The sequence below is a fragment of the Lycorma delicatula genome, chromosome 4, assembly GCF_047948215.1.
Source record: "Lycorma delicatula isolate Av1 chromosome 4, ASM4794821v1, whole genome shotgun sequence".
NCBI lineage: Eukaryota > Metazoa > Arthropoda > Insecta > Hemiptera > Fulgoridae > Lycorma > Lycorma delicatula.
Genome location: NC_134458.1, coordinates 15,185,954 through 15,206,276, shown reverse-complemented (window position 1 = coordinate 15,206,276; position 20,323 = coordinate 15,185,954). Strand labels below are relative to the sequence as shown.

General features: G+C 30.8%; 1 protein-coding gene across 2 annotated transcripts in view; it reads right to left on the bottom strand.

The window, feature by feature from the left end:
* slgA (proline dehydrogenase slgA) overlaps window positions 1-19,981 on the bottom strand; it is a 308,586-nt gene extending 288,605 nt beyond the window's left edge. For both annotated transcript variants that reach the window (XM_075362377.1, XM_075362378.1), the window contains exon 1: window positions 19,466-19,981. In XM_075362377.1, coding sequence (XP_075218492.1) covers window positions 19,466-19,792 — 327 coding nt within the window. In that variant the 5' untranslated portion in view covers window positions 19,793-19,981. The remainder of the gene's footprint in view (window positions 1-19,465) is intronic.
* Window positions 19,982-20,323: the final 342 nt, after the last annotated feature.

The following is a 20,323-nucleotide window of genomic DNA, read 5'->3' as shown; positions in this document are numbered from 1 at the left end:
ATAATATGGAATATTTGTGATTTAAATATTTTATCTGTGTACTTATATTTATTTCTATTATTTGAGTAGCGACTTATTTGGGATCTGAATATTTTGTGTTCCTGTTATATATATATATATATATATATATATATATATATATATATATACGGAAAAATAATACTAGATTTACTAATTTAATACTTATACTAATAGATTTTTTTTTTTACAGTAAATATCGATTTAAATCGATTAGTACAGGAGAAAATGTAGAGCGTAAGATTGGTGAGACATTTACATGTCATAAGCGAATATATGTTCGGTAAATAGCGTGTTGAGAACAAATTATCACACAGAACAGAAAAAAGGCGAAATTTTAAGATTAAAAAGTATAAGCGATTGATGATATAAAGAAAGAACAATTTACTAAAAAAAGCTGCGTAGAATTAAGAGAACACAGCGGAACTTTTTTCTATTTTTCTCTCTCATTAAAGACTTCACACTGTGTGCCAGAGCAGTGTTCCGAATCGAACAATAACATACAATTATTATGACTAAAGACAAATAAAAACGGATTAATGAATGGTGAGCGCTTAAAATAAAAGATAACAATTTATTACCAGTAATATTATTAGTAGTACAAACATGTGAGGGCGAATCGATTAGTAAGGAACATCGAATGAAAAGGTCGAGGAAACAATATAAATATAAACAAATAACGTTACAATTAATACATCATACAACATTATTTTTGATAGCACAGGTCTATATAATTTTTTTTTTATATTCAAGAGGTTCATATGACATAACTGATATGGAATGAATAACAATACAGAGTATTTAAGGAGTTTTTCTCAGTGCTGATAACACACGTCCGACTGGTCGACTACATAAAACGCTGTAAAAAACTGTTTATAAACAAATTAATAATAATAATGACAAATTGATATTAAGAGTAGACGATCGGCAGACAGTAAATTTATTAATAAAACATTTACTAACAAAATGAAAGGAGAGAGGGGTGATGGAAGGGTCACTGAGGCTAAGGTCAGGTCATACATTATCTTTCAATCACAATAAAATTTTCAATATTTTCAGCTTTGTTTACTATATATAACTAATAAACCGAGATAAGTCTCTCTCTCTCTCTCTTATGTGCATTTGTGCGCGCGCATGATCAATCGTAAAAGTGTAATGCAGTAAACATATTTTATTTTAATAAGAAGCTGATTCATAAATTCTAATAGTACTATAAGAAAACAGAGATCCATTCATAAATCGTAACGCTACTAATTCATAAACAAAAGCAATCCATAATAGCCGTCTAATCTAATATCTCCTATTTCAAGATTAGGGAAGGATGACTGAGACATGACTTTTTACTTATAAAAAAAATTTCTTATAACACCGATAAAGCGAATATTATTACATAGAATGCTTTTAATAATTTAAGAATAACTAATAAACTTTAAAATATTAACGTTTGTCGTTAATATAAAAAAAAGAACTAAATAAATTTTAATTTGGAATAAATAAAAAGGAAACCGATGCGTTTACAATGTTCCAAAACTTGACTGGCGGAACTCGACATAATTCCAACCGGTGTGGTCTTTGTGGGGTTGTTTTACTTCGCAGCTAAATTCTGAAATAAGCCATCAAAGTTCTCCAAATAAAGTCAAAAGTTATCTCCAAAATTTGTTGAGATATGAGGCCTGTTCAAATAAAAAGAAAACAATTAAATATAAAAATAATATACAAGTCAGACTTTAGATAAAACATTTACATCAAAGGTATGAAAGCAAAGAAGAAAGCAACGGGAAACGAATTCCCTCCTCGTTTCATCTAATAAACCTGGCGCGGGATACATCTATTCTTGAGAATTGCTTTGCCACTTTTCAAAGGTGACAGTCACCTGACTAGTGGTACCAGTCACCGTACTTGTAATTATTTGGAAAAATAAATTAGTTAAAAAAAATCCAGTTTTTAAAAAATAATTAAAGGGAATGCATCTGAAACATAATTTTTTTTTTAAATCGTGGAAAAATGAAATAAATTCACGTTTATATAAAAAAGAAAATACAAGACAAAAATACCTATTTCATTGAAAATTCAGTCGCAATAATTCGTATTAAATCAAAACCTACACGCGTAAATAAGATTGTTATAATGAGTCGTATTAATTAAGGGAAGAACATACAACGCTAACTTTTGTAGGTCACAGTCAAGCATTAATGAAACCGGTAGCTTATTCGATTAGTTACGTACATTGTGGGTTCGAATTTGAATATAAAACCCAATCTTTAATAAAAATACTTCGAAAAAATACTACATTCAAAATTAGCTTAGATAGATTCCTGAGCCTGTTCCGTTAATTCAAGCCCGATAACAAAACGTAATCGATAAAGGGCATTAAAAATATATTAAAAGAAAAATTCTTTTACGTGAACTGGAACTGAGGTCCTATAACATCGCAGAACAGCTGATCGGCAATGTAAACAAGAACTAATTCCCGACAGCACTAGCCGTAATTTTCTTTTCTGGGAAAATTTTACAGGTTACAAACGAAGGAAATAATTTTCAAAAAGGAAAACTTGATTTTAACAACCGAAATAAAAAAAAAAATTCAGAATTGTTACGACTCATATATAATTAAATATAACCAAATATGTAACGGGTTATTATTTTAACGGTCGTATGAATTCTTTTAAACACGGTATACTAAATAAAACGGTAACTAATTCTAAAATCACTGTTAACAGAAAACGTAGAAGGGTATAGTAAAAAAAAGTCGGGGGAGAAATTTAAGTCGAACATTAACCTCTACATTTATACTATCCGTACCTCTCGTAATCCGATTCACGTTGCGCCGAACAGATACAATAGCGAGTATCTTTTGACGACATGCATTTATAATAAGCACAAATGATATGCATACATATACAAAAATATAAACGCTCATAACCTGAGCGATTGTGCTCGCATAACATTAAAGTTTTAAAATCTGTTAATACAAAAACTATATTTCAGTACTGCGAGGTTTACGTAACCCTCTAATTATTTTACCAAAACATAGTGAAAATAAACTGGAAAATAAAGACTTTTAGTTATAATTTATTATACGATAAATATAGTTCTGTTAAAAAATATTTCCTGCACGGTATCGAATTTAATATTTACTGATGCACCGGGACTTCTAAACCGAAGGGAACATCAATGAATCCCGAACCGGACATCTCAAGGACCGAAGAGGATATTGGATTAATGTAGTTATCCGAAGTTAAATATTTTTAACGAAAATAAGTCGATAATCTTAATAAACAAATCAACAGTTTGAAGCGAGTCACACACGCTTCAAACACGTCTACAGTGAAGTCATAATTTCAGATACAAAATGTTTCGCGCTTCAAACGTATTAAAGGTAAACCATAAGCTAAGACTATTAAAGAAATACTCGCACGTAACCTCGATTATATTAACAAACAGACACGATTTCTTGATGGATTGTATTTTTTTAAATCCTTGAATAATAGTTGTCTTCTTTCTGACAAACTTACAGAAAGAGGTTCTAACTCAATAAAAAGAGGTTACTAGCTAAAAAAATTTGGTAATCACGTTTTACACAAATAAAATGCCCCGGTCTACGGTGAACTAACACGTCTTTTCTATACGTAAAAAAATCATTCTTCTTATAAAATAATATAAAAGATAAATTACTGGAAATTAATAAAAATCTATAAAAGACGATAAGATTTCCCAATATGAGGGTTCATTTTTTCAACCCTTAATTCACAGAATTTACTTTCTTACATAATTTCAGGAATGATACCACAAAAAAGAGGAAATTACCGTAATAATAGTTTGAACGTTTTAGACAAAAAAAAAAAAGAAAGGTAAAATCCAAAAGTGTAACCAGTTTGTTCCATCATTCCACTTTCTTAATGAATATATCAACTGACACTTGACACGCATCAAAGATCTGCAATCGTGATCTGTTTGTCCTAAGCTTCGTCGTGTTAGTTTTTTATATTCTTGGCTTTTATTCAAGCATATCTTTCTCTTATTTTCTGTCATTTTTTTGTTATTCTATCTTTCTGTTATTTTTCTTTTCTTGTCATTTTTCTTTTTCTGGCCTTTTCGTCTGTTTTCCTTCATCATGTTTTGACCCTTAGCTATTCTTTTCGATCCTTCCGCGTTAGGTGCTCTTTCCTTCTGACAAATTTTAGCATTTTGGGGGCGTATAACTTTAAGTTCTCTATTTCAGCAGTCTAAGCCCAAATCATATGTGTGTACACACATACACCTAAGATATATATATATGTTAATGTGCCATAACCTTATCGTTATAGAAAACCTAACGAGAAACACGTTACTCCAGAAAGTGACATACCCGTTCTTAAAAATAATCAGCATCCGACGTCAGGCTTACTAAATAAAATGAGGAGTGAAGTGGTTTAACACTCCAAAGGAGGCCGAATATACTATTACATACCCTGAATTTGTTAAATTCACCCAAAGGCGTCAGTGTATCTTAGTTGTGATCACCATATGGCCAACTACAGCGTTGTCAAGAAAGACAAAGCATATAGAACTAGTGTCTCTTTTACTTTAAATGCTTTACATGCATCTAGTTATAAGAAAAACTGGGACGCAGGACGTAAACGCAATAAAATTTATTGAATAGTTCAACATCAATATACCAAAACGGACTGGAAGCGAAAACAACTTATTTTACACGCTTCATTAGAACGAAATATAATGTATAGGTAGTGCTTAAATATTAAAATAAACATCTCAGATTGAATTCGGTAAATTAAAACATTAAAAATCTTTGAAACGATTAACTAAACAAGAAAGTCTTACAAAACGTTAAAGAAACAAATCTGAAAACATGTCTGAAGGAATTACAGCTTACAATTTAAGGAATATAGCTACCATCACCAGAGTGAACGTAAAAACTCTATAAAAGCCTATTAGGCAAACTAGATTTACCGTAAAAGTATTTACTGAATTTTGTTTCTTTCTATTTTCGTGTCAGCACGAGTATACCAAAACAAAATATCCAACATAAACACATAGTAACTTTGTTTAAAAGAAAAAGATCAGAAAATAGACAGCTCAAATTTCTATCAAAAAAAACGTAATAGAAGTGCACAATTTCGTTACTACTCTGTTCACGAAGTATAAGAAGAATACCCTTTTACATAAACGTGGTCGGCTAATAATAGTCTCCACCGAGTTACGACTAAAGATATTAATAAAAAAAAAAAAAAACAAAGAGGGAAACCGACTTATTTGTTTATTAAGTTCTGATAAAAAAAAGGTCCTTTTAAATCATCTTGCCCGAAGCAGTAGCCTAACTGTTATAAATAATCGGCGCCATTTATGTAAAAACGTTCAAGGCGGACTACCTGCCAACGGTCACAGCCGTTCATTTGTTAGTGCCCTTTCACAAACTTCCACAAAACCAACAGACGCGGGACGAAGAACAAAGATTTTTCTTTTTTTTCTTTTAATATAGTACATCTCTCTTACACTAATAAAACATAGATCAAGTGGAAAAACAGTTTTATTAGTTTACATTGCTATAACTTCTTAATCGTCTGTATTAACTAAATATTTCTTTTATTTTACTGTGGGCAACGATGTAGTTGAATTTTCCCGAAATTTAACACTTCTTTCTTTTCATAAAATTGAAGATTATTTTAAAAATTTAATGGAAAAAAATATATATATAATATAGACGCGCGCGCGCGCACACACACACACACACACACAAACAGAGTGTATACATATATGTGTCGCTCAGAAGCCGATTAGGTTAAGTACAGAAAACAAAAATTGAGAAAATTAATGTTTTTTAATACATTAATTTTTAAAAGTTTTGTTTATTAATTTGATCAGAAGAGTACATGAAGTCTTATTTCTAAGGGTAGGCTCTGCAACAAAACATGATATGTACGGAATGTGTAAATAAAAACGTAAGTATTTATTAGGACAATGGCAGCATCTTTAAAACTTTAGGAATTATACTTTTTGACAGCTGAAAAAGATAAGAAGAATTTATGTGAAAATAATAAAATAACATTTGTTGTCATAAGTTTTATGTTCATTCATTATAACAAACATCTTCTTCTTCCGAGTTATCTAAATCTAAATTTTGGTCTCCACGGGTTGTTCATAATGTCCTGTAAAAGTCCTGTTTTACATGAGGTATATACTTTTAATAAATTCATCATGTCTTTTTTTGTTTCTTTAGAAATTGTTCTACCACTAGGATACAATAATGGTTTACATTTTTACATTTTTTAAGATTGCTGGCCTACCTTTTTGTGTGGTTGTTTCATGTCAATTACATCAAAGGTATCATCCTCGTGAAAATTATATTTGAACTTAATGCTGCTTGGGTTTTACATTTTAGTTTTAGCCACCACATATTAAGCCGATCGACTGTTAGTCCACTTGTTGATTTTTTCTGTTGGTAATAGCATCTTCCAATGGATTTGTGGAAAGGAAATCTTGGCGATTCATTTCGACAATGCATTCATTTCAATGCTGAAATTCGAAATATATCTTACTATTTTGAAATATGTGATACCAGTCACTAGAATTATAAATATACTGATTTTTTTTTTGTTCGAGCTTCTATAACTGCAAAATCAGCGTCATCAATAACTGTGCCCACTTAATAAAACTTTAAGCTCAATTGATTCAGCTTTTATGCCTTCACTCTGAATCATTTCAGTAAACTTAATACAGTTTTTATATTATTTCGATTCGGCCTGTACACGAATCCGAATAAATTATAATTTTTAGAAAATCCTATGCATATAATTTCATGTGTTTAGTTAAACACGATGACACTTATTGTGAACCCTGCGATCCTTGGGTTACAGACCCACACATACATGTAACCCTCATTGGCCTTTAAATCATGACATCCAATATTATATAGATATAAGTTTCCCATGTGATAAGCCACTGATGTGGAGAGTTTTGGAAACGGTAATGCTTTTTCTAAATCAAAACTAAACACGTACATATCGTCTGAAGCTCTTAAATGATCATTAGGCATACTATTACAGGCAATTTATGTTACGTGTTTTGTTTTCAGGGCGATTTTTTTTTTTTTTTAATTTTTAATTGTGAATTTTTATACTTAGTTTTTAGAACACATACATCGTGTTCGGGCGAGGATAACGCCGAAGCGTTTTTCGCCCAGAAAAACCACATAAAAAAAAATGTAATAAATTAGAGTAAAGAACAATTTTTCTGGGAAAAAAAAGAATTAGACTTTTTTTTGTATTTCTCGACGTTCAGATGATCCTGATTTAAAAATGACCAAAAAAAAGGGTTAATAAAATTTTATACAAATGGATGGATTACGTACGAGTCCAACTTGCTTTATTAAGTTTTCTGATTAAATAAAATAAAGCGCACAAATCGATGGTATTATTACTGTATTGTCAAAAACGTAATAGAACTGAATAAGACATACTTATTCGTATCAAAAGATTTACGAAAAATGAGCTATATTTTTGGGTTTTGATAAAATAAAAATCATTTCCACCCTATGGAAAATAGTAGGAGTATATAAATATAATATAACCGCATTAAGTTTAAAATCTCGTACTTCAAAATTGTTAACAAGAATAAAACGATAAGTAAAATTTACATTAGACGAAGAAAATTCCTGTTTCACATAAACGAACACAGAATTTAAAGATATTACAAAAAAAAAGATTTCATATCGTATGTAAAAGAATAATATGTATGAAAAAACTAAAATACAGAGGAAAAAACTATTTTGATCATTTATACGACTCTCAGGTAGTCGTAATAAAAGTTAGAAAAATACAAATTTTTCTTTATTTTTTAAATTTGTTCACTAAAGAAGCAGCAAAAGAAATTTAAAAAAGGAAACTTGAGGACAGTCCGAGAACAAAAAATAGAATAAATGACCGAAATATTATTTTAGGTGAAACTAAAAATTAATTAGCAAAAGAAACGAAAGATATGGATCTATCGCTATAGAGAGATTTAAATTAGAAAATAAACGTAATGAAAAACAAGCGAAAGGAAGATGATAACGGTAAGTAAAATATATAGAACGTAATACCCCAGAAATAGCAGACTTTTGTTATTTTACCAGTAAAATTAGAAAGGAGGATAAATAAAAACGTCAATCAAAACCGCTCGTTCAAAACATCTACTACTATCGAAAATAAATTTAGGAATTCGTAAAAAAAAAACATATTCCTACCGAGAGTGGCGCTTTAGGGTAACGAAATATGAATGAAAGGGAAGCTGGGAAAAAAACAAGAGGCTTTTCTCTTTCTAAAAAACTATTTAAATCGGATTTTTACGAATAAAAAAAATTTAATTTCGTTGTCACGTAAGAATTTAACTAATCTAGCAACTTATTTAATTCAATTTATGAGAAGCAGATATGAAAAATATCTCTTACACCCCCCCAAAAAAAAATTCTAAGTACTAATCACAGTCAGTGTTAAACAGATTTAAAAAAATATGAAGCTTCAAAAGTTACACTGAATAAGTTGGTGGGAAATATTTCCGCCAAATTACATTAATACAAACATATTTTGAGAAATTAGAATGACGAAGACAAGAAAAGCTCCTAGTTAAGAATGGATGCAGTTATTACAATTCTGACGAGATTTCAACCGAATTATTTTCATATGTATATTCAAAAAATTATAATGACGATGTTTTAGAGAACAATAGCGCGATGTTTTACTTACTGTCTTGGTGGTTTATAAAATAATATTTAAGTCACTGAATTCAATGTTGAGTGTCTCAAATAAATGTATACATAATTTAAACGGTTACAGCTAGAAAACGAACAGGGATAGAAATTACATAACCATATCGGCTGATAATTCAAAACATCTGTTTTTCATTTGTCATTTGTTGCTAGATTGTGTGTTATTTATTCCGTATGAATACGGAATGTGCATACGCTATTTATATGCACAACAGACGCAGAATACGGCTGAAATTAATTTGTTTTTTTACTGAAAGTGGCTTTTGAAGTGTGAATGGAAAGCTGAGAACGTTAAGGAGGTTCAAAGACGTTGGGCGATGGAATTTAGACCACCACCACCGACGACAGTAACAGCGAGACAAGTTTGAAGCTAACGAAACTGTTGGAGTTGTTAACAAGTGGCGGTCTGGGCTAAGGAAACCCTCTATGGGTAATGAAAATGCCGCTTTCGTAACGCAAACTTGTACTCGATCCCAAAGAAAAACTCTCAGGCAATGTTTTCTTAAGACTGGTATCAAAAAAGACAGTGTTCATAGATTTTTAAAAGTTAGTTAGCGGATACCACATATCCCAAGACTTACGTGCACTAAATGAAGATTATCTGTCTAGATAACTGTACTCGCCTAGAGAGGCGAGTACAGTTTTGAGAACCGTACTGGGAAAAGTGTGAAACAAATGAAGAGTTTGAAGATTTAATTGTTCGGTCGGAACTTTCAAGCTTAGCGGAACAATTAATACAGTGTTTATTGGAGTAACGCAAATCTACAAATAACTAAACAGAAACCCATCATTAATTTACTACGTCTAACAGTACGGTACGGTTTATCTTCCAGAAAGATCTTTGGGCCATTATTCTTTGAGGGGACTGCCACCGGCATCTCTTACTTACAACCGCTACAAAACAACATTATTCCTACTCTAAATAACTTTTTTCTTGATGAAGTGAAATAATTTCAACAAGATGGGATTCCACCTATCATCGTGACGCGTTGGAGTTTCTGGACAACACCTTTCCTGAACGATCGGTAAGAAGAAGAAGAAGTGTTTTGAAGTTCCCGGTTCGATCTACGGTGTTAACACCGGTGTACTTCTGCTTTTGGAGAATTTTAAAAGACAACGTGTACGCTACAAAATCAAGGACACTGCAGCAGCCGAGACAGCTAATCGAAAATACAGTTAATACTAAATCTTTAGCTACACCACACTTAGCATATAACTGTTTATTAAACCGTTGTCATAGGTTTATTGATGTTAACGGTGATAATTTTGAAGATTCATTAGTTTAAGTGGAAAAAAAACAGCAATACAAGCATCATATATTTAACTGTTTTCTTTAGTAAAATACAACTGTTCGAACTGCGTATACATCTTTTTTTTAGATAATTGTATATGCATCAATAATCCTCTTTCTTCATTTCCTCAACGATTTGGAAATTTGATTTCGTAATTTCCAAAAACATTTTAAGAAGTCCCTTCCCCCCCCCCCAAACTCGTTTATAAAATTTAGAGCCAAATTTGAAATTTGGCATAACATTCATCAAATTATAAATAAAATAGCCGGGCTTCTGGTTTTACGAATCATATGAGATTAAAAAGCGGCTCTGACGCTGACCCTTAAAATAAAATCATTAAATTTAAATCTTCTTTTGTCGGTTGAAAACTAAAGAATAACTGTGCCGAATCTCAGTTTCCAACTAAATAAAAAAAAATAAAGTTGTAATAATTATATTATCGTTCGAAGTTGTCGATTTAACTAATCGTTTCATCGAGATCGATGAGATCGTTTTATCGAGGTCGATAGGTTATAATCAACACGGCACTATGTTCTATGAGTACGATACATTAAAAGATTTTAATAATAATTTTATACATAAATAAAAGAAAAAATATTAACATGCGGCTGAAGAAAAGAAACTAATATTCAGTAAAGTTCGAAAAATGCGTTTTTCCCGAAAAATAATGGAATAATTAAAAGAAAAAAGGCAAGAAAACTCCTACTGTTTCTTGCTTAAAATGAAATTCATCCTAATTATAATAATACACTAGATAACAAGAGTATTCTTTTTAAATTTTTTTATTAAAATGCGTTTGATAAAATTATTAATATATCGTGAAAAAGTGAGTTTAATAAATCATGTTTAACTAAATAATTAAAGTCCTAACATGTCAACGGATTTATATGTTAAGAAGATTTAACGATTCCACCTGCCATCTGAATAATTCATTAACCTTGAACTTTAGTACTCATGTGATTTCATTAATATACGAAATCATTCACTGAATAAAGTAACTATAATCAACTACACCGAAATCCATGTTGAAGATTGACGGGTTAAAAAAACATTTTTCCTACTCTAATACTCTTCTCGACTAGATTATAGTTTTTTAAGTAAAACAAATTTTAACATAATTCAGTAAGTTTATCATAAATTCGCTATCTTAAAACGCTATAAAGACCCACAATTTTTTAATTAATTTTACAAGTTCTTCTAACAAAATAATTTAGCATATTTGAAATTCAAATCCGGTTAGCTTAGATCATAATTATAGTATAACTCTTTAAGAGAAAGTCATCTTTCAAGTAGCTTAAATATTAACGATACCCTTAATATCTCATTAAAAAACAATTTTAATAAAATATTAGTAAAAAATGTAAGGCTTGTCGATAAGAAAACATGATTACCTGTGATGAAAGAAGTAGAACCCAATATTCATAATCCTTTTGAATATTGGGTTTTTAATTACGTGGGTCGAAGATTTTCAAATAAAAATAAAGAAACCTTTCGAAAATGTTACGGTTGTTTTCAAGTTGGTAATTTAGTTAATAAAAGGGTTTTTTTAAGTCTAATTTGATTTTAAAAGTTTTATCGGTTGTTTAAATTACTTTTCGGTTTTTCCAACGGTCGATTTTTTTTTTTTTAAGATTACAGTCGCTTATTTTAAACGCAATATATATTATAGAACTCGTTGCCTGTACAGTTGTTTCGCCGCAAAGCAATCGCATTCTTTTATAAGAGAGCTGTCCAGAAAGTAACTTACGTTTTGAAATAAAAAATCCAATCGCATAAAAAAAAAATAATTATTATATACATTTGAAAGGGACAATCTTAAACTACTTTTCTACACAGTCGCCATTTAAATTGAAGCACTTATCATAACGATGCACAAGCTTTTCAATTCCTTCTCTCTAGAAATCTGCAGCTTTAGATTTCAACCATTGGTTTACACCGGCATGAAGTTCTGCGTCACTGTCAAAGCGCTGTGTTGCAAGCCAGGTTTTTCATCGCTGGAAAAAGGCAGTAATCGCTCGGCGCCAGATCCGGGATATACGTAGGGTGATCAATCACCTTCCATCCAGAACCATCCAAGAGCTCTCGAGTACGATTAGCCGTGTGTGGACGTGTGCTGTCGCGAAAAAACAATACCTCTGAGCTTAGTTTTCCCCGACGCTTGTTTTGTATCTCTCGCCTTAGTTTTGTCAATGTTTACATTACCCTTCTGAGTTAATGTTTTGCCACGTTCAAGGAAATCTACCAGAAGCACTCCCATTCCATGGACTAACTTTTTGTCTCACAATTGATATGCTTTACACGTCTCATCTCCCGTTACAACACGATCGAGTAGTTCGTTACCGACCTTGTCGTAGGATTCGAGGAAATTCAGCGATGCAGCAAGAGGCTGTTTTTTGTGGTCTTCCGTCAAGATTTTTGGCACCTATCTTGTACAAAACTTACCAAGCTTCCTCGATACAATTTCATGCAGTAAACTTCGTGAAATTTGGGGGAAATGAGGCGAGAGTTCTGTAATCGTAAAGCGGCGATTTTCTCGAATTTTATCGTCGATTTTCATCGTCAGTTCATCAGTCACAAGGCTAGGCCGACCACTGCAGTCCTCATCATGAACACTGGTGCGGCCATTTTTAAACTGAATGCACCACTTCCTCACTCCACCATCACTCAGTACTCCATCTCCGTACACCTCACAAAGTTGCCCGTGAATTTCAATTGGTTTGAGGATTTTTGTCATTAAAAACCTAATCACTGATCGCACCTCACAACTCGCGGGATTTTCTACTGAAGTTTTTGTGATGTCTACGACCTTCACTCGAACCAGTCACTAGTAAAGCATCATCATGATTAAACCGGTAGAAAGGCGTAGTCGGAAAAATTTATCGAACAGAATGATACATAACAAAAGCCACACACGTTCCCTGCGGTATCCCTTAATGACGATTTTCGCAGAATTAAGATTATTGCCCAATCCTTAAAATAACTTCGCTATCGTAATTACAGATAGTAAAAACCTAACTTTGAAAATTACAAAATAGTTGTAGACTACCGCAATACTGTGAAAAGTTAAATACGCTTAAAAAATAATTGTTTTTACGTTAAATACGCTTTTGCAATAATAAAAACCTTTAACAACTTTCCGGAACAATGAGCTTGAAATACAAGGAATAGAATGGAACAGCAGTCTTTTATGAGTTTTTTCATTAAAATTTAATTTTTTCTTCCTTTTAATCGGAATTACACAATAACATGAACAAGAACAAGTTCAATATAGTATAAAACTGAACTGTTTTCATCCGCCGTTTCGTTAGAAATAAGTGTTTAAATAGTTTCTTCGTTTTTTCACTAGATGAATCGGCCTATTAATACGATATCGAAAAATAAAATTTCACGGAAATTGTAAATATATGTATATAGACGTACGAAAATAACTTGTGATAAGTCGTATAGGATGCAAGAAAAAAAAAACAATCTTTTTTAGCATAATCAATATTAAAAAGAATAAAATAAACGATTTAATCTAATACGTAAATATTTATATGAAAAATAAAAATTAAATCTGTTTTTCCTGTTTAAAACAACTTCACTCATTACGCGGGAGCATAATCAGGTGAGCATTTTAGCCAAGCAAAATACAGCCTACCTATTCAAGTAAACTATAAAAGACGATTTACGTCATACGCAAAGACTTTGTTCTTTCATTATTTCCGGCGATTACCGTTCAAATGTTACTACGAAGAGAACATCGCAGGAGAATAATCTCAAATAACCTATAAAAGAAAAAACCATACTAAATTAATTAATAAATTAGTTCCTCCCCCCCCCCCCCCGAAAAAAATCTTTTACTGTATTATTTTACATACATATATATATTTTCCCTTTTTTCATTGTCGTCAATCAGTTGAAATACGTGATCCTAATCTCCATACCGATCTGTTGCTTTCTGGGCTAACCTTTTAACCTCAACATGTTTCTTAAATGCTTCGTTCTAAATTATCTATTTTATATACACCAATCTTTTTTATTACAGTTTTTAGTCTGAATTCTTTTACTTTCCACACGACCTTCCATCTTTATGGAATTTTATTTATTTTTTATATAGTTCGCTTATTATTATTACTGGTCGGATTTTATTATTATTATTATTATTATTATGGAGTATTGCTCGGTGGTGCGAAACGGCGATAAGGACTATTTGTGTAAACGGGTAGCGAGGCTACAAAAAAAAATCCCGTTTAATCTACGCTGTCGTGGACTAAGCCTTGCATCACGACTCGTACGATGACGGTCGATAGATTTTTATTTAAACTAGCCACTTGATTTTAAATTTACACGTCAGATTATATATTTTTAACCGCGTGTTGTATTAATGGAGTTCATGTTTGTTTCTTATTTCGTGTATACGTGTTACGCGTCATATGTTACTTGTTAGGCGCTAGATGTTAGGTTTTATCTTTAGATCTTCTGTGACTTTTTTTATTTATATTCACCGTGACACAAGTTCTGTTAGGTATTTGCGACATATTAAGGTTTTTCACGACCGTTCTACTCGTAGTAAGGTTATCCCGTTTCCTTGCTTAGGGTAAGTTTCTTCATGGAAGTTGGGATGGCTGTAAGGGAAAAGTGGAGACCATCGTTAAAAAAAAGAAAAAAATATATGATCTTGTAACCTAATACTCCTAATTTCTGTATGTGTATGCGATAATAAATTATTATTAACTATTTATCAAATCAAATTTTTATGAGTTTTAACCGCTTTAAGGTTCTAAAGATAAACTTTTAAACTGAATTGTATGAGGTAAAAGTTAATAACATTGTACCAGTATAATTAAACCGATTACACGATAAAACGGTACACATATAACTATTAGATACTTATATGCAAACATTAAATTAATTTACATGTGATGTTTGTGAAAAAGGGGGAAAAATACTTGAAAGACTTAAGAGTTCTTTATAATGCTACATAAGAGTATTTTCTTTACCCCTAGATTGTCGACATTCGATTTCATTCACAGTGCTATTGACAACCTTACGTCAAATTTATATACGATTAAGTAATAAGAATGTTTAATTTTTATAAATCTAGATGAAATAGAAATTATCTCTAAAAATAAGAAAAGCTATAAATAAGATTAATTAATCGTTAACATATTGACAAAACATTTATTTTAAACAGATTTTATTAACTTTTTACCGTTAATTATTTCTGGAAAAATGTTCATATGGATTTAAATCGTTCGTCTGATACAAAGTTTAAACATTTTTACACAATTCATTATTTGTATTACATTACGTCATAAACTACATAAAATTAACTAACTAAAAGAATATAAAACTTTTTACTTAATCGCTGGAAACGTGTCTTTTACGGGTGTTCACCGCATATTAAATTTTTACATACAAAACGATAGTACTTTGCTTTTTGTCTTTTTTTATGACAGAAGGAAAAATATTTTCGCTGATTTCGGCAAACGGAAGTTAACCTTCAAAACACCGAAACTTCGTCTCGTTCCATAATTTTACCGCCTGATAGTTTAGATGAAGCTTCGGTTCCGTAAACTAAATGTTTGATGCAGTCAGGCTTGTGTCAATAGCGCTTTTATTTTTAGTAAAATCTTCACTTTGATAAACGATTTAGAATCGTTGTCGTTGTTATTAAAAAAAAAAATATGCGCCAATTACCACCGCCTTGCGTGCTATTGTAATTTCATACAATTTCTGCTCTTTCGATCTTCATCGCAGTGAACTTATTGCCGTAAAGTTTACGTCTGATCAGACGTAAACTTTACGGCTACGAAATTACCGATTATAAAATAAAATGACGTGTATAAGTGTGACGTACACAGAGAAAATCGATTCTGAAAGACAATAAAACAAACATCCGCCGACTACGCCGATACAAAGCGTATTAATGTGTTGAAGCACAGCACGAAGGGGTATTAGGCGTCATGATTTAGTGAAGAAAATTGAAGTTATATAAACAATTACTGTGGAGAATTGGTTTTTAAACGACCATGAATCACAGAAGTCTCTCCCAAAAACAGCAAAACTGTTCTACGGAATAACCGTACCGAATATATATCGTTACAGTTCAACATCAAGCTAACGAAATGCAAAGCCGGCTACATAATTAGCATCATTACTCGTAAAGAAAGCGACCCAGACCGGTGTCACTTGCGTCTTAGAAGCTTTTCAAAGTGTCGCAGACAAAATACTGGATATATAAATTAAATCGGTCCTTTAATGCATATGCACATTACGTCGACTCCGTAATGTTTAAACACGGTTCCTTTTTATGGCGGTGAATGGGGTCATATTTAATTCATTATTTTTTATTTTTCATTTTTATCAGACTAATAAATTAATCACTAATACAGAAGGAGAGAGACAGAGAAAAAAGTATGATACGAACGGTAGAGGATCTGTCCATTATTCTAAGACTATTATTCGATGAAAAATTACCGATGCCGCCTAGATTTTATATAAATCAAACCCACCTTCCTGATGGCTATAAATATGATATATGATTAACAGAAATTAAAAAATATACAAGTTGTATTGACACCGTTCATGCATAAACAGGTTAATGTATTTTACGATTCCGACTGCAGTAAACATCGGGTAAAGGAATAGCTTACAAACGGATGTTCAGGCATGATCTTAACGAGCTTAAACGCATTGTTTATTGTAATTTTTATCAAGCCCATTATATTATAGACTACGTAGAAACGAAATATTAATTATTTTCTTCATTGCATTGTATATCTGTGATTAGGTCAAACAAAAACCCTGTTTCATCTAAAAGGAAAAAAAATATCTAAAAATGTAATATATATATATATATATATATATTATATAAAACAGATATGCTTATATACTTATTTCATTATACTTCGGCGGTTTTCTGGTAATTATATTAATACAATTTTTTTCTTCTTTGTTTTTTACAAATTAATTCAGCTGGCACGATAGTATCACTGTAACGTAATAATATAACATTCAAACAAGTAACAGAAGATCAAAATAAGCTGCGGCCAAATGAACAGTAGAGGCTTTGTAATAAAGAAACAGCCGGCTTACACCCGGACATGTCAATAGTTAGAAGGGGCTAAATGAAATAACTTACCGACCATGCAATAATAAATTTTTACTTAAAAATAAAATAGCTTAATTTAATTTCGAAATACATAAAACCGTTATTTCAATAAATCTTTAACCGTACTACTGTAATCTGGTAAGATTATAAAACTCTTTACAAAATTAAAAAATAATAGAATATATATTTATATGAGCCGGCTTGTTATGCACCGGTAAATGAATAAAATATCCGGTTAAACAAGAGAACGGCTCTTTTAAGAGAAAATATTTCAAATTACACTAATAACCTACACGTAAAGCACACGAAAAAATCAATACCTGAAAAATTACCGATAAAAATAAAATATCAATTAATAATTGGAAGAAGCTAAAATACGAACTTTCAAATTTCAAATCGTTACAAATGAAAAAATGTAAAAAAGAATTCAATGCACGCTGAAAAATGAAAATAATCGATCTTAATAAAATAAGGTGACGTGAAAGAAAAAATAAACCGATGTTATTCTTACTTAATGGTTACTAAATTATACTTAGGTAACAAGACTTACAAACACATTAAAGAAAGAAGATTCACAATCTATCGATCAACTATGACATTAACTGATAATTTATAATCGTAAATAAACGAAATAAGCACTCCGAAATGAAATGTAGCTTAAATAATGCAAATAATAATACTGCAAAGGTCATTTAATACCTAAAAACAAATTAAAAAAAAAAACAAATTAAATCAGTTAAACCATAACGTAGTATTACAAATCGTTAAAAAATCTTAATAAAATACGAGATTACTTGAATAAATTAACTTACTAATATTTAATGAAAAAAATAAGGGTTAACACCGATGTTAAATATATATATTTTAATTATGTTATACGACTATTTTACCACGGATTACTAGCTCTTTAATTAGTTTACAAAAAATTAATTATTTAATAATTGTGTAATAGAATATATACCATGATAAATAACTCTTTTCAAGGCGCAAGTGACAAATAAATTGTTATCTCTTTTAATTATAAAATACAAATTTAATTTGATAATAAATAAAGGTAAATTTATTAAATTTTTATAGAAAAATAAAATAATAAAAAGGATTTAATTAGTCCTAAATAATAAATTATAACGCATAAATGATAAACCACTTCCTCACAAGAGTAGGTACATCAACAGTTAATTAATAACGATACAGATTTTAAAGAGTACTTAATAAATATTTACTGAAATCGATTTTTTCAAAAAATATCATTTCTACACAAAATACAGCTAGATTTTTTCAATTGCCTGTTTACCGGTAATATGAATAGATTATCTGATAGGTTTTTCTGTCAGTAGTCATAATAAAATTATTTTAAAAATAAAATCTGATCAAATTACGAACAAAAAAAATTATAAAAGTATGATCGTATACATTTTCGAAATTACAAAAAGTGATCGATACGCCATAATCGTTTTAAATGGGAGTTACTTTTTACTTCACAATAAAATCAAAACACACTATTTAATACTTTTTATATGGTTAGATAACTACGTACGAAATATTTATTTTTAAGGATATTTTAATAAGTATTGCACAAGAAAAAGCTAACTAATGTTTACAGCTAAAGTGAAATTGAAAATTACTTAAATTTAAGCAAATTAAACTTATTTCTTTGCGATCTTTGTTTTAGTAAATTATGGAGAACCATTATAAATTGCATGCCACTAGCATTTTAAAAGGAATCCGAGTGAAATACGTAACCAACGAACCCAGTCGGATTAAGTGCGATTCGACATATCATACCGGTTAACCACCACTAAGCTATTTAAAATGCTACCGTTCTAAAAACGTTAAAAAATTAAAATACCAACCTAAGATTATTTATTAATAATAAAATATATATATTTTTTTACTATATATTTTATGGTAATAATTTTAAAAATGCACAGCTGACATACGTAACGTTAAAGTTGAATTGTGATCCATTTTAAACTTCGGTCGTGTAACATGTGCGACTGAACTACACTGTTAACCAAAATGAAGGAATAAGGCTCATGTTTTAACAAAGCATAAATTTAAGTAAACGTAAAATAAAAATCACAAAGGAATAAAGTGTAATCTATCATTCCGCTCAAGGTTACTATGCAGACTAAATAACTGAAAACACACGGCTTCACCCGGCATTCCCAATACGTGTGAAGCACGTGTACAACAATGTGCACAGTTCCACACGATTATGCTAACCTTAATAAATGGGAGTAACTAATATTTCCAGATCGGGTAATAAGATCCTGAATTCGTTAACTACCAACAAATGTCAAAAAATTCACTCACCTGCATATTGTTTTCTACAAGGTAATTCGAGGAACACAACGTATAAACTAAATAGGCTCGTAAAACTTCCCATGTTGTTTTACTTTTAAAAGCTGCTTTAGGGTTATCGAATCCTGTGTCCAAAGGATCTCGTCTAGAACCGTACGAAGTACTTTTTTCTTCTACATCGGCAGTACTCGCTACTGTCGACTTTAACGCGATATGAGTGTAATTTTGAAGCGGTAAAAACACACGAATTTTAGCCGATTTTGCGCCTTGCAAATTATAAATGCTGATACCGAATTTTCGAGACCCACTACACCGAATAACTGCCCTCAGAAACGCCATCACTTGGGTCAATAAATGTTTATTTGGCAGTCCCCCCCTTACAAAATATTTGAGTAATGTTCTCACTTAGCGTTTGTCTACACTCCTGTCAAAGCCGATCGTTTTATCGCATTTTCTACCGCTCCTGACTGCAGCAAGTAGAGAATCCAATGTACTTCTGTCGCAACCTCATTCAACGATGGGAAAATTATTCGATCGTCATCTCTGACGTCATAGCAGGTTGTCGTCATTAAATTTGTCCTAGACAAAAAGTATCCGAAAATGTTCAAAATGCTGCTACGAAACAACATTGCTTTAAATATATATTTTTTTATCAAAATCACTTGATTTAGTTACCCAACGATTTAATTTATAATTAAATTTTGTTTCTTGTTTATAAAAGAGCAATGACTAAATTCTAACAATAAAAAAGTAAATAATCAGTGAATGAAGCAGATACTTTCTTTAAATATATATATATATATATATATATATATATATATATATATATATATATATATATACTAAATAAAAAATATATACTTAAATATA